Below are 27894 nucleotides of genomic sequence, written 5' to 3'. Positions count from 1 at the left end.
AATTATCAATATCTTTATTTATTATATAATTTCTTTTATGCATCTAAATATATAATCCATTAAGAGGTTGAAATAAAATTGTCCTTTTGCTGATGGGTTTTGAAAGATTTTCTTTTTCATATTTTTTTTTTGGGCAAAATTTCATTTATATTCAATTTTTTGGATAATAATTTCATTCATTTGCACTAAAGCTTAAACGAATGGGACAACCAAAAAAAAATAAAATAATAATAAATAGAAATGGGTTTGCTTTCCTTGTCGTCGACTTTTCGTCTTTTCACATTTATTTATAATGAACCGGTGCTTGGTGCCAGGACTAAAGGGAATCCTGCCCCTTTTTCCATTTTCCGTTCTGGAAATCATGCCACTAACAACATCTGATGACGTCATTTTCCCATAACCCAACCGTGGCTACAAAATTGACCTTTCATTTCTTATTTTCTCGTCTCTGTTTCTTCTTCTTCTTCTTCTCCGAGCTGCAAGTAATCAAATCGTCTCTGATACATGTTTGGCTCAGAAGAAGATCTCATTGTTGAATTTCCCGGGGTTTCATGGCTCATATGGCTTCATCTCTTGGTGATGTTTCTCCTCTGCTTCCTTCTCTTCTCCTTCCTTGGAAACCACGTCTTCCCTGAGATCGAAGACAGACACAGCTCGACCTCCGCCAGTAAATTTTCGTCCGATGATCACCATGGAACTAAGCAACTCCAGAAAAATCACACTGATGGTGACAGCAACTGCTCATGGATCGATAAGAAGGTACGCCTAAATCAAGATTCTCTTTCACTTCCTTTTAAGCTTGATTTGTTCTTTGTTTTTTATTCTCAGGATTCTTGAATCGCTATTGCTTTTCGTTTCAGTAATTTCGAAGAAATCTTGAATTAGTTTAGCGTAAACGATATATCTTGGCAATTGCTTCTTTCTTAATTAAGATGAAACAGTGTACCGAAGATTTGGAAACATTAATGGAGCTCAAATTTAGGCGTAGCTTGTTCTGCAAATTGAAGGTTGTAAATCTGAGTTAGAAGATGGTGGAGGATGGAGATTTAGACCTAGATGTTCATGATTTGAACAATGACAAAGAAGAAGAGAGACAGAATCCCCCTAGTGCCGTGAGGATGCCGTGAGGAAGCAACTGGGGTAACTCGAAAATCGAATTGCCGTGTTCCTTTCTTACTAACCAAACTGTAGTTCTTCCTTTGACTCGTTCTTCCCTCTGATCCAATAATTACTCTCATGGACTGGTTGGTTGGAGAGAAAGTAAACAAAAAGCATAAAATAACTAACTGGTTTTTTCACCCATAACGGGATGACTATCCTAGCGTTTTAATATCTTTTAAAACCGAATTCTCTTTAATGACATTTTACCATCAAGTCAATCCAAGATAGATCTTCTCTACTCAGCTTGCCCTTACATCTATTTGTATGGAACTTACATTGTCCTACTTGAACAGACTTATGAGCATATGTCTCACTATCTCATGTGAGTGAAAAGGGTTTGGTGGAGAGGATCTTCATTAGGTTAATCTCCCATTATTCATGAGGCATGGGCAAGGTCTAAAATGTCAGACTATGTTGCCATGTCGGTGGCTGGCGACACCACCGACACTGCGACATTTCGCCGACCGACTTTTGGTATGGTGTCAATGAAAATTCGACCATTGGTTTCAGGGGGTATTTATAGTCGTTTTGACTTGAATTTTATTGTGTAGTCAAATTTGAGGCCAATAAATACACTAGGATCATTATTCTTGCTTGAAACATCACTTAATCTAAAGTTTTTTATTGGCACATGTCTGACTATATGCGGCAAAACTAGAAGTTTTGGAAAACTCATAAATTAATGTAAAAATGCAAATAGAACACAAATACACAACTAGTGAAGAGAAGTACTAAATGCTATAATTTATTATACAATTATGTTGAGTATGGTTCTTTACATTGTTGCCAAAGGACAAGGGGTCGGTGTAGGGGTAGTGCCCTTGGAGCTTGTAGAAGTCCTACCTCACTTTGCCAAAAACCAAAGGGATGTGAGGAGAGCGTAATCTTCTAGCCTCGCAGGTTAAAAATATCGACTCATATTTTAGGGTGTGGTACGCCGCTCAAATACTCAATAAATGCTGGGAGGCTAAGTTTGATAGTTTAATGTTATTAGAGACAATCGGGAACATATATTCCTTAGCACACCTCTTTGCTTTTCTCTCTCCTCTCATAATAAGTATCTCATTTAATAGGAGGGTAGGAAAGATAGACTCATAGGTGCTAGCATCACTATCACTACATTGTGGCTATGTGGTGGACCTTGCTTCAGTCCTGCGCATTTAATGTATAGGATTGTCAAGCAAAACAATTTCAGCCGCCGGATCGAAATCTAGAAGATCTAACGGTCTGATATTTGGCTTGACAATGTTGCACATTTAATGCGCAGGATTGAAGCAATTTCTTGTTACTATGTACAGGTCTAGGGTGTGCGCCTGTGCGTTCGCCATTGGATGTCCTGGCTATGATATGCGAGGTTGGGTGTTGGTATCACAAACGAGACATCTGATGATCGAATGCATGCCCTACTCAGATGGATCTAATCCCTATGTTCCTTTTCTATCTATCTGGGTCCCTTGAAACGTACCGTGACCCTTGCATCATTATTTCATTCATGACGTGGGAAGAAAAATTGCATCTCTTATATTATTTCAGCTCATTCAATTCCCAAAAAAATGACATGATTGCTTGGAAATTGGGAGCACAAAAGTAAGGCATGTAAAATGTTGTACCTCTTTCTTTACTTCTTCGAATTTGATTTGTTTTTATTTTAGAGATCACTTGTAAATCAATGGGCATGAAATTGACCAGAAGGCAAGAGAAAAAAAATCAGTTCTGTTAATAGATTTATTTATGCAAATTTAATATTCACACTTGCAAATTGAAAAATAAAGCAAAACAAAGGTAATTAACTAATGCAAGTATGATATGCAGGTGGTTGGAGATGTAGAGACCATTGAAGGGTATTTGGCAACATCCACAGAAAGAATAAAAATGAAACTGGGTAAGGAAGAATATGAGGAAGAGGAGATCGAAGAAATGGGGGAATCTTCACTAGTGGCCCTGAGACAGAAAAGGGTAATGCACTTCTCTGTTGATCCATGTCATTACCTAGGGCAAGTTTTAAAGCCCTTCCTCAAGTGCTTGGGTCTTCAATCCACATTTCCAGATCCTCCAACAACAAAGCCAGGAGGAAGAAATCCAAAGTTAGTCTCTCACTTTCTTGCTCTTTCCCTGGTTGTTTATTCTGGTTGAGTTGTTTCATATTAACGATTGCATTTTATTACAGGAAAATGACACAAGAAAATCTATTGGATCCAGATCAGAATGTAGATTCAAAGACCCTACAATGACATGAGTACATATTTAGAACACTGTAACATAACCTTGTATCTCTCCTACCAAGAAAGAAAAAAAGAAGAAAAAAAAAACCAAAAAACATAACCTTGTATCGCATTTGTATAGCTTTCTCAATTTTGCTTTCTCTCTTTACCAATAAAATATTTAGCTTTCACACTTTGTGATTATGGTGGAACTGAAAAATTCGTTTAAAAAAAAAACCGAAAAAGTCGTTTGTGGGCAAATATGGATATTATATCGATTGGGCCCATGTGTACGTCACAATTCTATTATTTTATGTAAGCCCATTGAAGGGGAAAGTGTAAAGTCTGACATGGTCCAATTGATTGGGTCACTCAAAGATGAGTGATTCTTTAACCGGTCCATACCTCAACCGGGCCCAAAACCAGGTGTATGCTTTGATTTGGTCTGGGAAGCGCAAGCCAGAGACTAGAGAGACCCTCTTGTCGCCAACCAGAGTTAAAAAATTAATGAAACAAAACTGGTCAAACCTAGCAGTCAAAAAAGATAATCATTATTACCATTTTTGGATTATATGAGTAGCTGGAAGGGGAAGAATCAGGGAAGAATCAAGAACATGAATAGAGTTAAAAATTTATGAGTAGAGTGAGGTTCCTCTGAACCCAGGAACGTGACATAACAGTTGGTGTAGCATTTCTAGCTCATGCTGCTGGTGAATTTATTAAACTTGCAGCCAATGAGACCAGAGTCACTGGGCCGAGCCAGTCCATTTACTAGGTTGCCAGAAAGAAAATTTTACTAAATGGGGTGGTTGAATGGGATGTCTTAGCACCCAAAAGAAATTAAGGCACCAGTAATTAGGTTCGAGGGAACAAATGGGCAAAGCCCACGACTTCAGATTGCTCTATCTTTCTTTATTTCTTCATCTTCATCTTGTAGAGAGTCGAAATTTTAATGTTGTGCATTCAATGTGCAGTACTTACTGTCAAAGGTCGAGATTGAAATCTTGATTGAAATTTCATTATTGACCGTTTGTCTCACAGGTGATTGAAAGTGAGATGGACGGTCGAAATCGAAATCTCGGTCTTGATCGTTAGTAGCACAGATAAATATGTAACACTGAAGTTGAACCGCTTGTAAAGATATTTGTAGAGTTGGTAAGTATTACGTACATTAATGATGGATTATGCACAACTCTCTTCGTATTAAAAAGTGTGTTACATAATCAATTTTGTCGCGTAAAATGGGTGAAAAAAATAGAATTCTTAAGCGCCTCTGCAATTCAATGTGTACATGTGTCTTCAATGACCTCCCCCAAGTTGCAGAATACTTTAGGTAATTCTCACCACAGCACACCACGAAGGCACAAAATTGGTAATTTTTTGAAGCAGTGTAGGTCCACAATCCACTGTCCCCACCGCCATTACAAGTATGCCTATGCATTTAATGTAGTTAGGTGAATAACAGATTAAATGATCATAAATTCATCTTTTAAGCTGCATGAGACTTGAGACCAAACTCCTTCATAGTAAGGGAGATAAGAGACTAGCAGACAGATCCCCAGGAAGAAGAAAAGTAAAAATGGAGGATTTCTCAAAAGATAGGGAAACCCCAGAGCTGAAAGCAGGAGCAGCTTCATTTTCTTCTTCTTCTTCTTCTTCTTCAAGTTCAAACAGAGGCAGCCACCCCTGTGATTTCTTACAGAGAGTTATCAGGGATTTTCTCAAGTGTCTAGGCATGGAGCCCATCTCTGAGGCTCCTCCACAAAATCAAGATTGCAGACCTGAGCAACCCACTTCCCAGGGTGAGCCTTCTTCTTGTTCAGCATCAGGTCAAGAAGCAGATGATCCTCCTTCAGGGCCTCCTATAAGCTCTGGTTCACCCCCCCAGATCAACTGATTTCTCTCTCTGTCTATCTTTCTCATGTGTGTGTGCTTGACTTGTTCACAGTCTATACTTCTGTATTTTCCATTATGAAATGCATATTTTGAATCTAATTCTGTCTTATTATTTTACCTTGAAACCACTAGTCTCGCATGTTTTTATTTTTATTTTGGTCCCCCAACAGAATAGTTGAATTCCATTGAAAATTTCAATTCTGACCCAGGAAGATAAACAGTTCTGGTCAGCCACTTCTGCTTGACATTGATTCTTCAAAGATAACCCCCTGTTTTAGTACTCGAGTGGCAGTTGGCTTGTAACAGCAGAGCATTTAATATAGTTGAAGGTGACCTAATCAATTTGTCGCGGAATCCGAGCCACCCTATTAAAAAGTCCACACCAGAACTCTAATAAGAGGAACAAGGACTGAAAACCAGAGAAAAGGAAGGAAGAGATTCAAGGTATGGAGGAGCTCTCATTAGAGGAGCCAGTAGCAGTAGACTCTTCTTCCTGTAATTCGCTTAAGCAAGCGATACTTAATGGTTTCCTCAAATGCTTCTGCTTGGACTCTGTCTCTGAGCCTCCAACCAACCAAGAAGAAGAAATCAATACTAACGATCCTTTGTTGGTCTCTGAACTTGGAATGAAAACTCAAGTAATCTCTCTCTCTTTCTCTGTGTCTTGTCTTTGTTTTTTCAGCTACCATGATTGAATCTTATATGGTTCATGAACAGGAAGATGGATCACTAATTAGTACCACAGAAACTGGAAGTAATTCAGAGCCGAACGGGAACAGTGAGTATGCAGCAGCAGCAGCAAAAGCTAGAATACCCAACTCACCAATTATAAGCCCTGGAAGCGATCCACAGGTAAACGGTAATAGAGTCTATGGTCCAGGAGCAATAGGCAGAACACCCAAGTCGCCAACTATAAACTCTGGAAGCAACCCACAGGTGAACAGTAACTGGGTTTATGATGTAGCTGCCGTTGGTAGAAGCCCCAAATCGCCTACTACAGGTTCTGGAAGTAATCCACAGGTGAACAGTAACAGGGTTTATGATGTATCTGCCATTGGTAGAAGCCCCAAATCGCCAACTATAGATCCTGGAAGTAATCCACAGCTGAACAGTGATAGAGCTTATGATGTAGCAGCAATAGGCAGAACGCCCAAATCGCCAAACATAAGCTCTGGAAGTGGTTCCCAGATCAACTAGAGAAGATAGGTAGTTTATGCAGGTAAAGTTTTGAATTTGCGGTCACAGTATGCATGTAAACTGATGATTTATGGATTTCCACAATGGTAGATTGAGGACACCTTTGATGTGTAAGATTCAGGAGAGAAAATCTTACTGTAATTGATTTGGTGAAAAATAAATTATGGCTTTACTTTTAAGCTTTTCAAGAAGAACGCTTTTGTAAATTTCACTTGGTTTAGGCCATGGTATAGTGGATTCTGATCCATTCTTGGACCCAAAGAGAAAAAAGAAAATTTTTACCAAAAAAAAAACTTACAAAACCAGGATATCTGACAGGGATGATGACTCAGGTGGCAGCTTAATAAGTATTTAGGATGTTCTTTTAATTATTATCCACTGAGCTTCCCAGCAATGCGCTTTTGTCATTTAATGCATTTCTAAATTTATAATCTTAACCACCCACCAGAATGGGGAGTTGAAAGAAAAGAAGAAAGGGAGAGTTATTAATGTGAGTTCTAGGTGTTTGTGGTTTTCTTATATCTCTTCATTTCGTATTATGAAGGAACTTATGAAGTTTGTTGAAGGTTTACTTTTACTTTGTCAATATTCAGAGGTGAGTCCTACTTTGAATATGGAATAGAGAAGTGTGAGGAGAGTAAAAATTCTTACTGTAGAGAATTCAAAACCGTTCAATGTTGACTTAGATTTTTCTATATAATGTTAGATAATCCCAAAATAAATTGCATAAAATTAAATCACATAATTCCATATCATTGGTTTCTAGAGCTTTAAACATCTTATACAAGGAAATGATCGGAAATTGAAATAAACAAGAGGAATATTGGACATACATGTACTTAAGGTGGATTTCCTTTAATAAGATATATTTGCAAGATATTTCTTCAATGTCCCTTTTGATGCTCTTCCACACAGATTGCTCTGAATCCTCTTCCCTACAAACTGGTATATTATTCTGTGGAGCTACTAAGGTAATTTTCAAGAAACAGAATATTTTTGGTAAGAGGGTTGTTGGTGCATTTAATATGAAGGGCAAGTGACAAGAGAACTCACTCACAAAAGCAGAAAGGGGGGGGGGGGGGGAGTGACAGGAATGGAGGAAATTTCAACTGAGCTGTTGATGCAACCGGAACAGAGAACAACAGAAGCACCACCACCACCACCATTAGCTCCTTATTTCCAAAGCCCTTGTGATCTGGCTGCAGGAGTCATCAGTGCTTTCCTCAGATGTCTGGGTTTGGGTTCTTCTGGTAGCAACAATCGTCAAAATTCTTTCACAGAAGGAACCCAATATCTGCCTTCAGCCTCGGAACTTGGAACAAAGGCCTCTGTACTCTCTTTCTCTCTCCAACTCCAACACACTTACACAGTTACACACACAGAGAAAGTTGTAACTCAGTAACTGCACTGAAGCTTATGTTTGGTTTCATGAACAGGAAGATGATGCAGTCCAACTCAAAGCTATGAAAGGTAGAAGCCCCAAAGAACCACCAATAAGCCCTGGAAAACCCCCTCAACACAACTAACCTTCCTTTCTTACAGTGTAGCTCTACAACTTTGAAGAACATAAATTTGTTGCTGCAGCAGCTTTATTTCTGGGATACTGAGAGAGGTAGCCAGGGAAGTAGACAGGGAGATAAAAGAGTGTATATGTTATTTAGTTAATATTGTGGTTTGTAAATAATTATGCATCTGCAGTTTTAACTTTCTAGTGCATTCATAGTATGTAAACCCAATGTGTGAGCTTTCATTACTGCACTTATTAATTAATTCCATCTAATGTTGGTTTATTTCATCTCTCTGTGGATTTGTCTCTTTAAATTAATCAAGAAATACCCAATTCATGTCTCTCTCTCTTCCTCTCTTCCAAACAGATGGAGAAACTGGTACACACTGTGTCTCATGTATGGACAAACTGGTCTATCATGCATGCAAAGTTGCAGACCATCAACCATCTTCTTGAAAATCCTTTTTGTTAATGGTGTTTCATCTATCATAATGTAAGGCCCCATTGTCGATGGAAGACTTTTCACCAAACAGTAATGGTCCATGGAAATTGACCAAATAAAAAAAATTAAAAAGTCGACTGAAATAGGAATAAATCTTATTCAATCAAATAGAATCGTTCTTAAATGCAATTATTAAGTTATGCAAATTCTTTTTAATAAGATTGATCTCTCTATTTTGCTTATTTTGTTTGGGTTCATTGCAATAAATGCGTTGAACCATTTAACGTGACAATGTGAGCCATCAGATCGAAAATTCGATCAAGATTATTGAGAATCAACCTAAATGAGCAATCGGATGGCCTGAAATCACAATAAATGGTTCACTGAACAAAGCAAAATCTTTCTTTTTATCTTTGTTTATCTGGGAAAATTACAATATAATGTACAAATAATGTAACCTTCAGTAGTTTGGTCAAGTGAGCTATACTTCATAATGTACCTACTACCTACTCCAAAATAACAGCCAATATTTAAGCCTAACCTCAACATATATATATATAGCTATCTTATTACAATGACTCATGACTTAACACCAAACAGTGGCTAATGTATGAAATACTGGAAGGAAATGATTTGCCATTTCCTAGAAAAAAGAGAATTCAATTATGAATTGCAATAGTTTTTATTCATAACCACAATAACCACAATAGGTAAGAACTTCCATTCTTTTTGACATAGTAGCATTGCATGTTGAATTGAGGTTTTAAGTCTATCCAAAAGGGTAGATGATTGTGTTTTTTTACACCTATCTACCACATGTTTAGGACGAGTCTACTTTTGATGAGTAAAAAACATCTGCATTTGGGTAAGGTGCCTATCCATGCTTTTAGGCCATCGTCGGATGTCCTGCCTGTGGTACCTAAGTTGGTTGCCAAGGACCATAGAAAGGGCATTCAGCGGCCGGGCAAATGGATGCCATACCCGGTTGTAAAGGAATCCGGATCATCTCCCCGTCGGGGAGCAACGACTGCTCCCCCATGGCTTCCTGACCACAAAGGTGAGAAAGTTTTTTTTTTTTTTCAAAAAGTGTTTTTCACCGTGGGCCCCACAGGTTTTTGTGGTCAGGAAATGACGGGGAGCACTCGGGGTCGCTGATCCAAACTCGTTGTGAAGGATCTGTGTCAACTTCTAATCCATCTTATCGGTACTCAAAGGTAAAATCCCATGAGAGAATATAAAGAAAACACATTCTTTTACCCCTATCATAAATGTGATTGGTCACACCCATATCCCTAGTATATGTTGGTGTTCGTATTTAAGAAATCTTTCAATCATTAACTGATTGCAAGGTTTTGGACAGTTCATTTTAAGAATCTGAGACCATTAATGGAGTTTTAAGGAAGGTTTGTCTGCTATACATAGCAGCTGTTATTGCTTACTCATTTAACACCCACTCAACAACAACCCCCGAACCACCTGAAAAAAAAAGTGGGGTTTACATTAAAAAAACTTACATTTGCAAAGTATTAATCTCTACTTTCTTTCTCACATTCCTCATATTTCAAAATAATATCATCATCAAAAGTTTACCTCCTATAAGAAGACTTCATATTCTAAATTTGATTGTTCATCTTATTATTTTCTCTTCCATTAAGATTCAGCTCAATTTTTGTAATTTCTTCAAAAGTTATCTCCTTTTGCTTATGTGTTTGAGATCTCATTTTCTTCATCTAGACTTGCAAACATTGAGGGAAACTGTTTTTTTGTCCCTCGCCCACCAAGTTATACTGTTTTCTTCCCGCACCAGTTAATCCCATAATTCGTGTCAGAGTGTCTTGGCCTTGCCATTAAGTCAACCCCTAAATCACGAGACAATTTTTCAATGACCAACTTACTCTCAACGTGGGGAAGAGTTTCTCCCGCAATGAATTCGTAGTAAACTTCAAGTTCTCCACAAATAGGGTTTATCATCAATTCATGGTGCATTTAGTATAAAGCTAAGAGATCAAACCAAGAAGAAGAAGAGACTGGAAGGAATGGAGAAGCTTTCCACAGAGGACTTGATGCCGCCCAAACAGAGAAAAACAGCAGCAGCTTCTTCTTCTTCTTACCGAAGCCCTTTCGATTTGGTTGCAGGAGCTATCAGTGCTGTCCTTGAGCATCTGAACTTAAAGCCTTGCTATTGGCCTTTCTCCAAACAACAAGAAGATAGCACAAAAGAAACCCGTTCAGTCTCAGAACCTGGAAGGAGAACTTTTGTACTCTCTCTCTCTCTCTTTCCCTCTCTCTCTTTAACAAACACAAAGTAGAACTGACAGAACAGAATCTAATGTTTGGTTTCATGAACAGGAAGCTGTGGCTGTCGAATCCAAAGCTGTGAGAGGTAGAAGACCTAAAGATCCAACAACAAGCTCTGGAAGAGACCCTCAACACCACTAACCTTCCCATCTTCTTTTATAGCTCTCTTTAACTTTCAAGAACACAAATTTGTTGCAGCAGTAGGAGACAGAGGAAGTCAGGGAAAAGGGCATTAAGACAGATGATTGTAAATAGTAGTTTAATCTTATGGGTTTTATGAATAATTATGTTTCTGAAGATACAGTCTACCTTGAGGTGCTTTCATAGTTTGTAATTCATTAACAGTTCTGTTAATTCGAGACAGAGTTCTGTATAATGTTGGTTTCATTTTATCTATCTATGGATTTGTTTCTCTTACTAAATATTTCTGAATTCAATAAGCCTAGCTGTTTAATCCACAGGGATTTCTTAGCTTAAATAGATATCAATTAATTAAGATCAATTCGATGCTTCACCATGCCTTAGGCTACTGCCCAAGGAGAAAAACCATGCACAACACAACGTGGTGGAAGCTGTTCTGAATTCCAAGCTGAATCGGTAATGGTTGTTCATACTGTTCCTTCTCAATGTCAGTATGTGAAAGTCATCAAAAGTGATAAATGAAGAAAACAAAAGGACCTAAATTGCTTTTTTCAGCGCCATTAATGCACTTAACTGTTTTGCAGGACCGACAACGAAATCTTGACAGAAATCTCGATCCTGTGGTTGTCAATCTTGTTGAACAGTTCAGCGCATTTATGACGCTGAACTAAAGCAAGATCCCAAAAGGACAGAAACAAAAAACTTGAAAAGTTGAAATGTGATCAGGACAACTCGTGTGCTTTACTTTCCTAAAGCTACTTTCTTGACTGATAGGCTGCGTTTGTTTGCTGGAATAAAGGTGGGGTGGGAAAAAAGGGGTGGGAAAATTCTTGAAAAATGTGTAAATTTCTTACTTTTCCTTTAAATCCTAAAATGGTAAAGTGTTTGGTTGTTGGGGGGACTTTGTTGCTGATATTCAACTTTCCCACCCCATGCTATTTTAAAACCCCACATATTTGATGGGATTTTGTGGGAAAGTTGGGAAAAGTAAAAAAGTGGGACCCACCCGATCACTTTTCCACAAAACCCTTTCCTTTCCTTTTCTTCTCCCTCACCCCACTACATGTGGGACTCATATGTTTTTTTTTCCCACCCCTTTTTTCCCACCCCACCTTTGCAAACAAACGCAGCCTATATAGAATTCTCTAGTAAGCTATATTTGGCTAAGTTGGCTGTCCGCTGTTGCCACCCTACCCCTTCAACTACTTTTGTAAGCTCTGCTCTGTAACTATCCTTCTGATAAATGTTTTGGTAAGAGCACGGTTTAACAAAATTGGTTTGTTTCTCATGATTTTTTGCAACATTAATTAAAAATTCTATTTCAAAGATTCAAACACTTTTGAGGTAACAATAATTTTTTAAGTTAAGCATGGCCAGACTTAAATAAAACGGTCTTAGAGAAAGGTACATAAGGAGTCCCAAACATAAGAACCCTAATGCATTATTTTCCAACTGTTAAGATCCTTCCTGTTGCACCTCTTTAATCTTGATAAAAAGAAAATTTTAGGATCAAGATCAATTTTTTTTTTTTTTTTTTTTTTCTTCTGAGGTTCATCTAGGCCAGCTTGCACACACTAAGAGTGGTTGATTCCTAGCTAATTCCAGAATGGATTGATGTGTTTCTGTTTGGCCTAGAAAAAAAACTATGGAATTGGTGAAGCATAAACCTGTGTTTGTAAGTTATGAATGAAAAGAAGACAAACTGCTTTCAGTATCTTGTCCTTTCCTAACATTCCTTCTGATTTTTTCTTATATCAAACCAAACACGACCTTTTTTTATATAGTAGTATGTCGAGTGCGACGGATCGGACAAAGGAGTAATTAATCTTTTTCAGAATTCTTATCGCAGTGGACACAAACGAGTTTGATTCCCAGAACTCATGAAAGCATACATCATAAAGATGAACAAGAGAAGCTACTGGAATTACCAAAACTCTGTAAAATTGCAGCTATAGTCATTGATTCATCATTTTCCACACCACTCGCGTCTTGTACGTAATCATAGCAAATTTCTTCCATCTCAACTGTAGGAGTCGGTGGTTGAGGTGGCGGCGGTGGAGGTGGCGGCGGTGGCGGGGGAGGAGGTGGTGGTGGAGTAGTACAAGATGGAGAACCCAAGTGAGGATAATAAAAGTTAGTTCTAGCTCTGCCAATTCCACTAAATGATATGGAAGCAAAATCATAAGCTAGTGCTGCTTCTTCTGCCGTGTCAAAGCTTCCCAACCAGTGTCTCTCTTTAGTAAATGGGTTTCTTATCTCAGCTGCATAACGCCCCCATGGCCTTCTTCGAACACCAAGATAGATAGTAGATTGTCTTGAACGTCTTCTCGTATTCCTGAATTGCAGGTAACTAGGGTAAGCTTCCATGTTCATTAATGGCTCTTGAAAACCTTGAGTTTGGCTGGGAACAGCAAGAACATATATATACAGATTAGAAGCCAAGATGAACAAGAGCCATTCTAATTAAAATTTGTTTAATGGGTAGTAATCATCACTATCATAGATAACTTGTCTTCTTCTATAAAAGTTAGGAGAATTTGCAAAAGCTAAGGAGTTTTTTAATGGAGTGAAATAAGGCAGATAGAGAAGCAAACCCACAATGAGAGTTCACCAATGTGCTTGATTAAATGTCTCTTTAATGGCTATGTATTTTGTCTTTCTCTTCCTTATTTTCCTCTTCCATGACATGCCAAGAATGGGGCAGTTCGCGTAAATCCCTGCATTTTCATATTTATGTGGCTACTGGTAAGCTTTTTAAGTTTGTCATTTACTTAATTTCAAGACAAATGATATTACAGTAACTCATTTTCCATACATACGAGGAATGCATTATTTAGGGAAACCATGGCATTAGTTTTGTAATCATCTGACGTGCATGAGGATCTAATAAAACAAAAGACCTTGATTGAATCAATCTTTTTTGATTATATGTTAATTAACACCATCTGTGTCTCCTTAGGACAAAAAAGAACCCATTTCAAGACTAACAGAATTATAATTATAATTATAATATACACAAAAGTATTAATATATTTAACTTATATACGCACAATCGAAATATATGACATGCCATAAACACAGAAATTTTTGTTATCTTCTACATTGATTATTCAATTTTCATACATGTTGGATTTTCATTTTGGCAAATAAGTTTTTTTAAGTGGAGACACTTTCGGACAATGAAGAGAAGGACAAGTTCACTAATAGATGTTGGATGCAACTAACGAGTAAGGGAACCTCTTAAATTAATTTGCACAATGTTGACAAGTTGATGTTGGACGTAACTAAACAAATATGAAAACCTTTTACACAATGCTGACATATTGTTCTTATGAAGGAACTCTAAAATACAGAAACAAGCTAGTATACAAAAGCAAATACGTATCAGCAAATGGTTGTCATACGTATATTGTTGTTAGCAATGCTCATAACTAGTCACTCTATGACCAAAACTTACTACACCTAAAGGTAAACATCTAATCTAATGTGAAAGAAGAAACCCAAAAGAGCGAGAGCCTAACAAAACAATGAAAACCTAATAATTGATAATTTTTTTTCTGTTGAGAGGTAGTGCAGAACATCAAGAAGTGTTTTCATGGGTTTGAATGCTTTTAAATACAATTGCATCATGCTAAAGCAATTCTTGTTTTTTCTTCTGACTTCTTCCTTCCTGACAAATTATGTTCTTTGAATATATACTGAAAATATTTCCGATTACAGTTTTGTTTAGATCCCTTTGTTGTTTCCTCTCACTTCAATTATAAGCAAAGCATTACCCTAGCTAGAAGTTTGTGGTCCTTCACTATTTGCAATTCCAATAAGACAGCAAAAGTAATGCGCGCAAACATCTTCTGCGCTTGGCATCAACCTCAACCAAACTATCTTTTTGGCCTTTTAGTAGAACCATACCTTTCCAATGGAAACAATATACTATTACTATCTAAGATTAATTATTTGGTTTCTAGAAAGTGTCATTCAGATCAAGTCCTTCGTTTCCATTGAAGAATAGCTAGCTCCTTTCAAGTGAGAAAGTGAGATTTAAGCACAAAAATATGGTAAATTTGAATCCTTGAATTCGATTGTCTTTGATCTTGAGGGTTACAGGAGAAGCAACTGTGTGCCCAAAGGCCAACACCAAGCTAACGAAGATTTCATATTTAATTTCAATCATTCAAAACGAAGAAGAAGAAGAAGTGTGCTTGGCCAAGAGCTATTGGGCGTGCGGTGGATGAGTTTATAACAAAAGGTTGTGTAACATCGCATGCATTTGGTAATATGTTTCCATCATAGGAGAACAGCTCTTACGTTAAACCAATTTTACATGTTTCTGTGAAGGGACACTGTTACTTGTTTAAAAATGATAAACTCATTTTACAAATATTTCCCATTAGGGCACACAATAAGAAAAAATCTAGTTTCGGAGCTAGGGGTTCAAGGGTAAGAGTGCAAGGTGTAGGGGGCCAACATACAAGGGTATGGTCTTGAGAGGCGGCAATGTTGATGCAGAATTCGGTCCCTCCTGGTCGAACGCTCGAACCTGCAAAGACGTGCTCGACCGGTGTGGTTGAATTTCGTCTCCGACGAACAAGTTAGTTCAAACGAACCAAGGAAGCCAGCTCAATCTCTCAATGTATTCAATAACTTAAGAGTGCATACCTGATGAGTATGTAGGTATTTATAGGTCTTATGAGAGGTTACCTTAACTATGCAGTAATGGAGTTCGAATAGAACTCTGTCATTGTTGCTAGCTTCCTGAGGAGAGGAATCTTATCCGCCAAGACAGTATTACTTGGATTGTAGTTGTGGAGTCCGATCTGGATTCTAAGAGTAACCCGACTTGATCGGAATCCTTATCCCTATCTTTAAGGAGGTTGGATATGATTCAAATTGTATACCTTATTTAGTGCCTTCGTTTTATTCATGGTCCGGCCAAGGTTTGATTGGTCTAGTTCTTCTTTGGTCGACCCAAGCAGGTCTATTATAAAATATCCATAACTGGCACCATCAAGACAATCTTATTATGCTCGTTTACTTAATAGAACTTGTGTTGTATGTTCAACAAAAGTTGTTATTCATACCAATTTTTTCACCACGGTTCTTTAGAAATAGAAAAACCTACCGTTTTAGCAAATACTAGAACTGTTGTCTAAGACCATCACTAAATGCATTGTATAAGTCCAATAATCGTTTTAAACTGCAAAATGGGCTTTAAGTGTGGATGTGGTTTTACCATAATGGTTTGAGCCTCTTATGTAGTTGTTTGTTGTAAGATCAAGGAAGTATTGAGTTCAGACCTTCTTCTCCCCTCCTTTCCATTCCCTAAGCTATGGGCCCCCAGTCGTTATAACCAGTTGATAATGGGCTTAGGCTTCTTTCAGGCTTTAATGGAAACACATATTCTGCTGGACGACCCAAATTCGCAAATCATAAATCGGTCGCCAGCTTTTGAACTCCACAAATTTAAGTAAATTACAGAATATGGTGTAAATGATATTGAACATATCCACTTGTTTCAAAACATATTAGTAAGTCTATCGTTTTTGACATCCTTGAGGAATTAAGTCTTAAGACCTTTGAAAAATCATCAATAACAATGATCAGGTTGTTGTCAATCCAACCTTCTCTTTCACAAAGCATAAACCATTAAGGGGTGTTCTAGCAAGGGCCAGGAGACCTTTGGGTGGAACTCCTGGGGTCATCAAGATGTTGAATTTGCGGAGCATATGTATGCAGCGTGGACTTCAACCATTGTTGTTGACTAAGAGGTGATGGAGGGTTGAACATGGTTTTATCCTAGGGCTCTTATGGGCTTTCAAAACATATCATAAGTCCTATCAGTCTTGGGTCTGGAGGTCATCTCTTGAGGAATTAAGTCTTCAGACCTTTTGTTTAACAATGTTATTGACCAAAAAAAAGAAAAATCATCAATAAATAAATCTTCTGTGTAGGCCGGAGAGAAAAAATAATAAAAATTGGTTTTCTATGTAAAACCAATTGATAATTGGCATTGCCCTAAACTTAAATGGTCAGACCAGGCGACCGCTTGGTTCGCTGAATTGGACCGGCCAAAGGGAGGATTTGCATTGGACATTAGTGAATATTTGTCATTTTATTGGGTCGAGAAGTAATTTACAATGACCTGGTCTTGGCGTAGGAACCACGCGACCAGATAGTCACTTATTTCAAATCAAACTGATTAAATTGAAAAATTTTAAAAAAAAATAATAACAATAATAGTCCTCAACACGTGCTGGTAGCTTACCGACTTTAAACCCTGGCTCAATTCAAATTGTCTCAGCCTCTATCTTTTCATCTCTCATGCCGCCTCCTCCTTCAAGATCGGGCCAACCGCGTTCTCTTCACGCCGTGAACCTATAGTCCAATCTCTCTCTATCTTCTCTGTCTCAGAGACTCTCTCAGCATCATCTTTTCTCCTTCACGAAACCATGGCGAGAGGCTCGAAGAGAAAATCGAATCACAAAGAAGAAAGCAAATCTCCTGAAGAGCTTCCGAAAGAATCTACCAAAGCTTCCAGCAGAGGAAAACGAGTTAAAGCTCCTGCTGCTCGTAAAACTGAAGCTGAACCTGAATACTTTCGCGAGAAGCGCAATCTGGTTTGTCTATTTCTCCATTCCCCTTCTTCAACTCCATTCTGAAATCGTATTTCATAAACGAGTCTTCATGTTGAAATTATTAGGGCTTTGCTTCATGCTACTGAGGTTTCGCTTTCTCCATCGCTATTTTGTGCGGTGGAGTTCTATTTCTAGCCATATCCCCCCTCAAGCTGCTGTTTTCTTTTGATTTCGATTAATTTCAATAGAATTGTACGGAACCAGTTGCTACGACTTGGAAGTTGCTTATTTCGGACTTTCGTTTTAGTAAATTTGCATTTGGAGCTCTGATGTATATCCAGCAGTTCAGTCTTTCGTGCTTGTGTGTTTCTTTTCTTCGATCTTCATTGTTTCTTCAGTTCTAGTTGCAACCGATCCTCAACTGCATCAGATTGGCTGTGCAGATGGTGAATTTACCTGTTATATAGTTAAATTAGTCGGACATTGACTTTGTTTTCTCTTTCATTGATTCAAATGTTGGTTTCCGTTTTGTAGGAAGATTTGTGGCAAGCTGCATTTCCTGTTGGGACAGAGGTCTGACTGGAACTTTATTAGTCTTCTTTTATTACTGTTACTACTTAATTCACATCAAGTCGTCATTTTGTTTTTCTATTATTATTTCTTCCAATTTTATAGTTTGGACAACATGACTCAGAAATAATTTTGATCAATTAATTGCAGTGGGATCAACTGGACTCCGTCTATAAGTTCAACTGGGATTTTTCAAACTTGGAAGTGAGTGCAAATTTTTTGGATAATGTACATTAGTGTTTGGCTTATTTCCTCCTCCAACCTCAACTTCAAAGAAATATGCACATAGACATTAAATATGTAGCCAATGATCCTGGTCATTGGCGAAGGAGTTTTTTTCCGAATAACAAAAAGTGACTTAAAAGTTGTTGGTGCTGAAAGTTCTTAATTTTTCATCAGAATGCATTTGATGAAGGTGGCGTGCTTCATGGGGAGAAAGTTTTCCTCTTCAGCTGTACAGAACGTAAGTGTCTTATATGCTTTCTATACTTTCATTTTTATTTACCTAGACCATATTGTCGTAAACCAGAGGTACAGGTTTCTGATATCTGATTAGAAATTCCGTTTTTATGTTTGATGTTCAGTTTGTTCCTTTTGATGGTGCATCTTTGAGAAATTCAATTCCAGATATATGATTTTACTCAATCTTCTTTGTACTAATCTTGTTTTTGAAATAACACATATCTCTGGCCTTTCAGCTCAATTGGTCAGCGTCAAGGGTGAAAATAAAGTAATCTGCATCCCTGTTGTAGTGGCAGTAAGTGCATTCATCTGCTAATTTCACCATAGTGGTTTAAGACTCTAGTTATTGCCCCAAACTAACCTATGTTTGTCCTGATTCCAATCTGCATTTCATTTGGAAGCGTCATATGCTGATTTTTCTTTTTTGATCTGAATCATAATCAAGAGATCTTTTGATGGCATGTTTGGGAGCTCTGTCAGTTACATCCATTTTTATTGACAGGTGGTGTCCCCTTTTCCGCCATCAGATAAGATTGGTATCAAATCAGTTCAAAGAGAGACTGAAGAAATTATACCAATGAAGCAAATGAAAATGGATTGGGTCCCATATATTCCTTTAGAAGAAAGGTATCCTCCTCCATGTGCTTATTTGGGTCATCTCTAAATATTTTCATCCAAAGTGATTTTGTAACCCGTCTTTTCTTGAATCTAGTGCGCAGTGATATTTCTTTTTGCCATCATTTAATTTCTACCATATCATCTTACAGAGACAATCCAGTGGACAGAAAGAAATTTCAAATTTATATACTGAGCTGCACTCAAAGACGGTAGTTATGCTTATCCCCTGTTAATTTCTAATAGTGTTTCCTTTGATTTCTGCCCAATATTTTCATGATATCCGTATGGAGTGTTGCAGCCATTGCCAATATTTGGTATAAAAGAGGGGAACACATGTGGCATGGACTATATTGTTTCATTATTGTATGCATGGTTTAAAGTATCACGCCATATTATTACGAGATATGCTATCCCCTGTTAATTTCTAATAGTGTTTCCTTTGATTTCTGCCCAATATTTTCATGATATCCACGAGTGTTGCAACCATTGCCCATTTTTTGTATAAGAGAGGGGAACACATGTGGCATGGACTATATTGTTTCAGTATTGTATGCATGATTTAAAGTTTCACACCATATTATTTTGTCTGGGCTGGTACATATAGGTAAAGATACAATGAGTAATGACTCTTCCCCCCCCCCCTTCTGTTTGTGTAGTGAAAAAGTTGTCATTGATTAGTATTGCGTTGCATTGGCTGGTATAGTGTGGTACCATATGATATGATTGATATTTATAGTGTACCGGTACTTTTTATACAATTAATTTAGGAATTGAACAGCTGACAGGGTGTGATTTTATGCACTACACACATTAAAAGGCACATGTGTCTTCAAATTCATCATTCCAAAAGCCAAAAAAGTACCAGCAACTCCTATATAGTAGTTTTTTTTTTTTTTTTTGACAGGAAACTTCAACTTTCTGAAACATTCTTTAAATTTGAAACAAACTATAATACTGCTTGAGGCTTATTTCCTTGTTTTAGCTGCAGTTTGGTTAGGACAAAGAAACAAATCACTATATTATTACTTTATGTTGATATTGTTGCTCCAAAAGTGTATTCTATATGTATGTTGACCATTTCCATTAGGATATTTTTTTCTAATACTGATACTGATACTGATGCTTTTACTTTGATTGTATTCCCATTTTTTATCTTTAATCACATTAACTTTCATTTTTCATGTTTTGTTCTTATATTCACTTTTCTGGTTGCACCAATCAAATCTATAACTTGTAATTTTCTGGTAGCACATCTTGATCATTTTCTTCCCGATTGCTTTTGTACCCTAACTTGTGTGAATATTGGCAATGTTTATAAGCTTGAATGCGTTAGTTGTCAACTACACCTTGTAATGGTTGGGCATTTGCAATCAATAGTGCACTCAATCTTTAATTTATACTTGTTGAAATATGGTTTGTGTAACTCCAATAAGTGATAAGCTGTGAGAAAGTCATTTGAGGTGGCACGACCACGTTCAACGGAGGCTTGTAAATGCCCCTGTACGGAGAAGTGATATAATCCAGATTGAAGGAACTAGAAGAGCTAGGGGCAGATCTAAGATAACCTTAATAGAAGTGTTGAAAAAGGATATGCATAGCTTAGGCTTTGTATCTAGTATGGCCTTAAATAGAGCTGATTGAAAGGCAAGAAGCTATGAAGCTGACCCCATTTAGTTGGGATAAGGCTTCTTGTTCTTGTTGTTGAAATATGGTTTGAGTACGGCGATTGGTTTTGTCAACTGGTATAGAAAAATTCTTGGACACACTCACTTGCCTTTCCCTCCTAAGAATAATTTATAATTTTAGTTATTAGAATTCTCAGTGGCACCTTATGCTTTAACACATCTATCTTTTTAAGCATTTAGTTACCTTCAAAAGTGGTACTTGTTGTAGCCAAATAGAATTCTTTCTAACTAGAAGGTCCAATAGATTTTACGTAAGGACTGTAAGATTATGCCATCAAGAGCCTAACCACAGAGGATGCACTCTAAGGAGAAAAAACGAACAAATCAATTAAACCTCAATACTGAATCAGTACCTCAGGACCCAAAGTGCAAAAAGTAGTTGTGAGTGCCAGCCTTTTATGGGAAGCTGTACTTTTAATGGGATCTATCTCATGCTGGAGCATCGACCCCTGCAAGAGAGACACCACAGCAACTGGTCCAAATCCAATGGAAATCTCTCTCCAGCTCTCCATGAAGGCACAAAATTATGGTGGAGCAAGCTGCAGCCTACAACAATTCACAAACAGAAAGAAATAGAACATATAAATCCATAAGTATATGAGCCAATCTAAGGTCTTGGCCAGCAATCTAGAATCTCAGAGAGCTCAGAGAGCCTATATTCAGAACCATGAGTTGGGAGCATACCAATATCCTATTTTAAAACTTTAAGGCATAGTTATGTTTGTATGTGGACAGAAAGTCGGTAGACATTTTTATCATCTACCTGAGGAATCCAAAGGCTTGCAATTGTGTGAGTCCAGTTATGAGATCTCTAAATTTAGTTAAATGGTAGGGAAAACAGGTTGGTTGCTGAGGATGAGCTTACTTGAAGTTTCATCTGAGAAGAATGTTTCTGTCATCATATATGTGATTTTTTCAAAAGAACTCCTGTTCCTTGGAGCCATGCCCACCTCATGAACATGTTGTCTTGCTGAGAACTGCTTGCGTCTCCGATCTTGTTGCTGTGGTGCAGTTTTCCTGAGTACATGGGCCCACAAAGTATGTCATGAATGTCTTAATCAGAAGAGAACCTTCTAGTTTTTTGGGATGAATAAATAATATATTAAAAAAAGCAAGCATACAACAAACGAAAAAACCAAGAAAACAAAGGGAGGGAGAGGTAGCACATGCTCAAGGGGGGATGAAGGAGCAACTGAGGCCCTAGAAACTAACAATTAACCTTTTTTTGGGGGTGTCAGCAACAGGGGGTGGGGCATAGATAGCAATCTAGAAGATACATCAAAGTAGAAGGCTTTCCAAATCAGGTCTAAGGATTGAGATTTGGAAGTCCATTTTTGAAGATTACGCTCCCACCAGATGTGATGGACGGAGGCACCAAAGACGAGTTTGCCAAGGCGATCGCAAATAGAGTTACCAGCATAATTCCTCAAGATCCAAGTCCAATCACGAGCAAACCCATGTGAGCGTCTCAAGCGGGACCAAATGGAGGCAAGGGCTCTAACCAGAGGGGGCGAAAAAAATGGCAGGCGAAAAACAAGTCGTTAATGTCCTCTGAACCATTCCCACAGAGGGTGCAACTAGGGTTGGCGGAGATATGGCAGCTAATGAGGAATGCTTGGGTGGGGAGAGCATGGTTGAGGGCTCTCCAAAGGGTAAGGGAATGACGGGGGATGAGGCCTTTGAACCAAACCAAGCGGGACCAGGGGACAGGGAGATGAGAGGAGCAAAGAAGATTCCAGGCGGAGAGAGAACCTTTATTGACCAGACCAACAAGCTTTGTCCTCATGGGTTCCTGTTTTCTTGCGTGTTTTAGTTGTGTGAAAGTAATTCTTCTTACTGTTTAACTTATAATTTATACATGATATGCATCATGTTGAAAGAATATACCGTTCCAGAGATATTGTGACCTTTATATTAGAGGATACTAAAATATGACATCAGCTTCCTAATGCATGGCTTGGAATGGTATTAAAGGTTTGCATGTCGTTTTTGCTGCATCCTTGTCCAAGTTGTTTTGGAAGCTTCTTTCGAGGCTGCTAGGGTTTTGAACCTTTTTTGCTGTCATGCTTGTAAGGAGATTATAATCCTTGAATCTTTGTCTTGCAGTGCTGCTTTGAGACACCTGAAGCTGGAGCGTATCAAGAAGTATGAGTATTGTCTACCTTGTAAGTTTCTTAAAAACTTTTCTCACTCTCTATGGTGATTGCTCCCTGTTTCAAGTTTGGTGCTCTCTTCATGGTAGTACTTAGCTGGTCCAAGGCCTGGGACTTTGAATGTTACTTTGTGTAGATTTAGTTGATCTCCTCTTTTGAGGCCTCATATTCTCTATTATGCTTGAGATTGTTGAGACAACTCTGTATAGTTCTTGGTTTGCATGATTCCTTACGCTTGATGATATTATTTCCTGGTACACTGACACGTATAATATACTGAGGTGATGAGAATTTCCTACAGCTGTTATTTTCAATGGATTAGATCTGTATGTGGTTAGACAATTCAAAAAGCTGCTCAACTTTAGTGATTCAAGAACTTTCATTTCTTCCCAAAACTTTTTCAGAGTAGATGGATACCATGCGTGTGATTCTTTAAATGTTATGCAATCTCAGCATTACTAGTTATTGCATCAGCCTATTATTTCTTACCTTTCTGGAGGCAGTCTTAGAGGTCTTGTAATTTGAACCCCTTATGTTCGGTATTGTCGTCAAAGTTTATCATTTCTATGGGCTATCCAAAGATGCTGGAGGGGGCTGGACGCACGTGGTCCAATCATTTATTGGATTCTTTCTATATGAGTATCATAATTGGAATAGTCTTATTACTCCAAATCCATTTCCACTTTTTCCAAAGAGAATCAAAGATTATGTGTGTTCCTATATAATTAGAATTTTCATGTATATAAATGAGCCAAGGCGCTTGGACGCCGATAGGTTGCCTTGACAACTATTGTCATCCTGACTTTTACCATTTTGCAGTTCAATTCTTGTTTAGCAGAATTTTGTCTTTTCACTTCTCATTGACCACCCTTTTTCTGTTGGGAGGGGAAAAACGGAAGGAACATTGAACGTGTGATTGACATGGACCTTCATGTGACCACATAGTGGATTGGTTTGCTATTTCATGCTGTCCTAATGACTGAATGGGCTCAACTGACTTTAACTTATGTCTAATATTTGGATTTTTTTCACTTGTTTTCTGAATTTACCTTTGTGAAACTTTGTTTTGTTCTCTTAATAGATTTCTATCAACCATTGAAGGAGGATGAATTTGAGCAGAGTACAATTGTTCCAATCTTATATCCGGTTGAACCAAAGCCTGTAAGATTATATGCTGAATAATACTAAAGCTATGATAATTTAGTTTTCTACTGATTTTGCCAAGCTTCTATGACTTCCTCCGATATTCTCTTCATAGTGGTTGTGGAAGTGCAGCGAAACAAGATGAGTGAGACTTGGTTTTGATCTTCTTTCCTGCAGGTCTTCTGTGAATTTGACTGGGAACTTGATGAACTTGAGGTACAGATTATTATTTATGCACGTTATCTTTTTATTTCATCCTGTATCACCTGCTTAAATTTAGAAAGACTTTGTGTAAGTTACAATTTGACTGTGATGCATAACCATTCATTTTTGAACTATATGCTGAGTTGTAATTTTCATTTGAGCATCTTTGAGCTACCGACTGGCCTTTTGACAAGATTGTGATGATTTCCAACTGGATTTTCTTTGGGACAGGTTATGAGGCCACATCCCATCCATCATTGGCTCCAATATATTTTTTTTTTCTTCCTGCTTTTATCAAATAGACAAGGACATAGTTCCTGTAGATTTTTTAGCAACTCACAGGCATGGAGTAATTTAGGTGAAAGATTGGCAGTTTCAGTGCTTGTGTAGGAATCCTTGCTCTGTTTAGACGTTTGTTGTTTGTCTGTAGGGACACTTACATTGTTCTTGTTCAGTGTCTCATTTCTCTTCCAAGCCTAAGTAGTGACTATGTAATCTCCAGGAATTTACTGATGACCTAATCAAAGCGGAAGAGTTATCTGAAGATCAGAAAGACGCGTTCAAGGTATTTTTCTGTTGATTGAAAACATATAATCTTGGCTTTTACTTATTTTTTTCATAGATCTATACCATTACTTGTTCCTATCAAATCATGTTTGGTCATAATTTCCCAGGAATTTGTCAAAGAGAAGGTCAGAGAAGCCAAAAGAGCTAATCGAGAGGTATTTCTAAAGTTACTTATTGCCTTGGCCAACTTTTTTGACTGAAAGTTCTGATGTCACATCCTTAATACAAGATTCATTGATTTTTAGGCAAGGGAAACTCGGAAAAAGGCCGTGGAGGAAATGAGTGAGGAGACAAAAACAGCATTTGAGAAAATGAAGTTCTACAAATTCTATCCAGTACATACTCCGGATACTCCCGATGTTTCCCAAGTGAAGGTACTTTTCTGATCCATGCTGCGCTCTTTGTTCATCAGAAGCATTCTACCTAAACATGAAATGAAGCATATAAGATAGCTGAAAGGAGATTTCATGATTTTTTGGACAAGTAGCATTAAAATGGAATGCCTGTTAGAAGGATGACCTGTAAATCTCTGCTGAAGAATCAACTCAAGGAGATACCACATGACAATTGCAGCCATGATAAAAACAATACGGCTCACAGAGGATAGAATCTGCAAAACAAACACAAATTCAATGCTGAAGGACTTGCTTCTTTAGCCATTTACCATCTTTGTTAATTTAGGGTTCCATTGAGATAAGTTCACCTCAGTGCTAGAGATCTTATATGTTTTAAGGAGAGGGGGGAAATGTACACATGTATTGTGATGTTTTCATTTGATCAAAATGATTTTAGGCTGAATCCTCCTCTATTATTGGTTTGAGGTCCAAATCAAGAAGGTAGTAATTCCTTTCAGTACGTCTCTTCCCACAATAAGACCTTAGTATGCTGCAAGGCTTCAACTACTGAACCATCCTCATTGACTTGATTCAGTAGAACCTTCAATGCTTGATGGGCTTGATTTACCAAAGAAAAATTTCAAAGCTTTGACATGCCCTCTGAAGGACCACCATCAGTGTAGATCTCTGATGCTGCTCTGAATGTAAAAACAAGGTCGAATCTGTGTTCTTATTTAGTTGTCCTTAATGCACATAACCATAGTTATTATCCTTTCTGTTCTGGAGGGGAGGCTAAAAGATGACCCTGCCCCTCAACATTTGGTTACAGTGAACATGACAGGATATTCACCTATCTTTTAATACTATGCTTGGGAAACTAATTGAGCACCTTATGTTCATTGTGTATTTTTCTAGCATTCAGTTTTTATTGTGATCATACTGAGGAAGATTCCACCCAAAAGAAAGAGATTATTCTGAGGAAGCTGTGGGATAAAATTTTATGGGTAGCTGCCATTGGGGAAAACAACAAATGGCACTGAGGCCTTGTTTATCTTCCAGGATCTTAGATAGCATTGACCCTTTTTGCTAACCAATGGGTGCTGTAATGCTGTTCTGGCTTTTTGGTTGAGGCAAAGATTTCCTTTCCACCACCAAAGGGTTGGCGTAGTTGGCAGTGACCAACACCTCTTAATGAAGAGGTCACAAGTTTGACTCTCCTTGGTGTTATGTGTAATAGTACCCCTCTTCCTCCCCCCCTTTCCACCAAAAAAAGGATTAGCTTAGTTAGCAATGACCAACACCTCTTATTGAAGATGTCACAGTTTTGACTCTCCTTGGATGTTTAAAAATAAAGAAAGCACAATATATATATATAGATACATACACACCCAGTTGTTCAAACAAGTTTGCATCTTCTTTACGCCAATGAATGTATTTGTGCATTAATTTGATTGAGTTCCTGGAGAAAGGCATGTTTCCTTTGGGGCATAGGAATGGGATTTCGTACCTTGTTTTGCTTCTCTATTGTATATTTTGATAGATTATTATGTTCCAATTTGAGCAAATCTATTGATGATGTTTTGTGCAGGCTCCCTTCATTAATCGGTACTATGGAAAGGCTCATGCAATTCTGTGATATTGACTTCATTTAAAATTTTGGCTCATTCCTATGGGAATCACTAGGCTGGCTTTGGTTGCCAAATCATTGGTTTTAAGCTGAGATTCGTTGATAGGTCAGGAAGTTTTGAGGCAACAATCAAGAGACCACCAACCTTCCAAATGATCCTGAATCGAGGATTCGTATCATAGGATAAATTTATAGCAGTTTTTTTACCCTGATAGAATTTCAGAGGGTTGTAATTTGAGAATGATGTTAGGCTCATCTGCTGGAAATCCATTGCATTAATTTTCTCCCCTGTATTTCTCATTCAGATTTTTCCTTCTTTTTTGTAAAATTTGTTCTTTGAACATAATGAAAGATCTTAAGACCTGAAGAAGTTTGACTAGTTTTGGCATAATGGGTTTGACGGCCCTGGCTTTGGTCCCCCATGGCCTTACCTTTAAATTAGAGAATAATGCGATTTTAATTGATTGATAACACTCTTATGCCCCGTTCTGAGGCGCATTTTAAACTCATAAACGGGTTATGAAACTGAAAAGCGTTTGCGTGGTTGAACTATAGTTATTTAATTCTGGGAATAATTCATGAATTATTCTCTAAATTTGAAAATAATGATTTGTTCTCTCGTATTCGTGTATTTTCCAGATGGCATGAAAAAAAATGTGAAATTTCATTGATTTTTCATTGCCAACATTGTCTAGTGTTAATCTTTCTCTTGTAAATTTTTTTATACAATCCTTCTGCAAATAATTTTTATACACTCATGGGTTTCTCTGTAATTCTTCCTTTTAAAAATTTTTTGTACATTTTCCTATAGATTTATTGTGATTCTTAACTTAAGAATAATAGATGAACCCAAGAGGTTGCGTTCTCACTCTGTTTACCACTTTCTTAGTGTTAAAATAATGAGTATTGCCTCTGTTCGTCTAATAAACAATAGTAGTTTGATAGTTTCTTTAATCATATACTAGATGATATGTATCTTTATTTGACCCAACCGATACGATACATCTCGATCTCGATACCTATCTCCATTAAATTACGCTAAAATACATTAGTCAATACTCAATACAGGACGATACGTCTCTACTTTAAACCTTGGTCATAAGCTGAGCTGGGCA

At 37.7% G+C, this 27894-nt stretch overlaps 4 protein-coding genes across 4 annotated transcripts; 3 read left to right on the top strand and 1 right to left on the bottom strand.

Annotated features, from left to right (window-relative positions):
- Positions 1-315: 315 nt before the first annotated feature.
- Positions 316-3558, top strand: LOC149009217 (uncharacterized). Its single transcript, XM_089164313.1, has 3 exons — positions 316-759; positions 2974-3245; positions 3329-3558. Exons 1-3 carry the CDS (start codon positions 505-507, stop codon positions 3390-3392), a joined length of 591 nt encoding a protein of 196 aa, XP_089020439.1. The 5' UTR covers positions 316-504; the 3' UTR covers positions 3393-3558.
- A 1020-nt stretch (positions 3559-4578) lies between these two features.
- On the top strand, positions 4579-6768 carry LOC149009216 (uncharacterized). The gene is made up of 2 exons (XM_089163091.1): positions 4579-5896; positions 5976-6768. Exons 1-2 carry the CDS (start codon positions 5705-5707, stop codon positions 6453-6455), a joined length of 672 nt encoding a protein of 223 aa, XP_089019217.1. The 5' UTR covers positions 4579-5704; the 3' UTR covers positions 6456-6768.
- A 5968-nt stretch (positions 6769-12736) lies between these two features.
- LOC149009215 (uncharacterized) lies at positions 12737-13210 on the bottom strand. The gene has a single exon (XM_089160977.1). It carries the CDS (start codon positions 13208-13210, stop codon positions 12737-12739), a length of 474 nt encoding a protein of 157 aa, XP_089017103.1.
- Positions 13211-17128: 3918 nt separating this feature from the next.
- On the top strand, positions 17129-27327 carry LOC149009214 (protein HEAT INTOLERANT 4-like). Its single transcript, XM_089161844.1, has 14 exons — positions 17129-17457; positions 17950-17988; positions 18136-18189; positions 18385-18448; positions 18684-18742; positions 18950-19074; positions 19215-19274; positions 22857-22915; positions 23985-24064; positions 24224-24262; positions 24753-24815; positions 24925-24972; positions 25063-25191; positions 26741-27327. The coding sequence occupies exons 1-14, from the start codon at positions 17290-17292 to the stop codon at positions 26786-26788; spliced, it is 1035 nt and encodes a 344-aa protein (XP_089017970.1). The 5' UTR covers positions 17129-17289; the 3' UTR covers positions 26789-27327.
- The last annotated feature ends 567 nt before the right edge of the window (positions 27328-27894 follow it).

This window comes from Hakea prostrata, chromosome 7 (assembly GCF_041222555.1).
Source record: "Hakea prostrata isolate BN-2017 chromosome 7, UWA_Hpros_2, whole genome shotgun sequence".
Taxonomy (NCBI): Eukaryota; Viridiplantae; Streptophyta; class Magnoliopsida; order Proteales; family Proteaceae; genus Hakea; species Hakea prostrata.
This window is presented reverse-complemented; position numbering and strand designations above follow the sequence as displayed.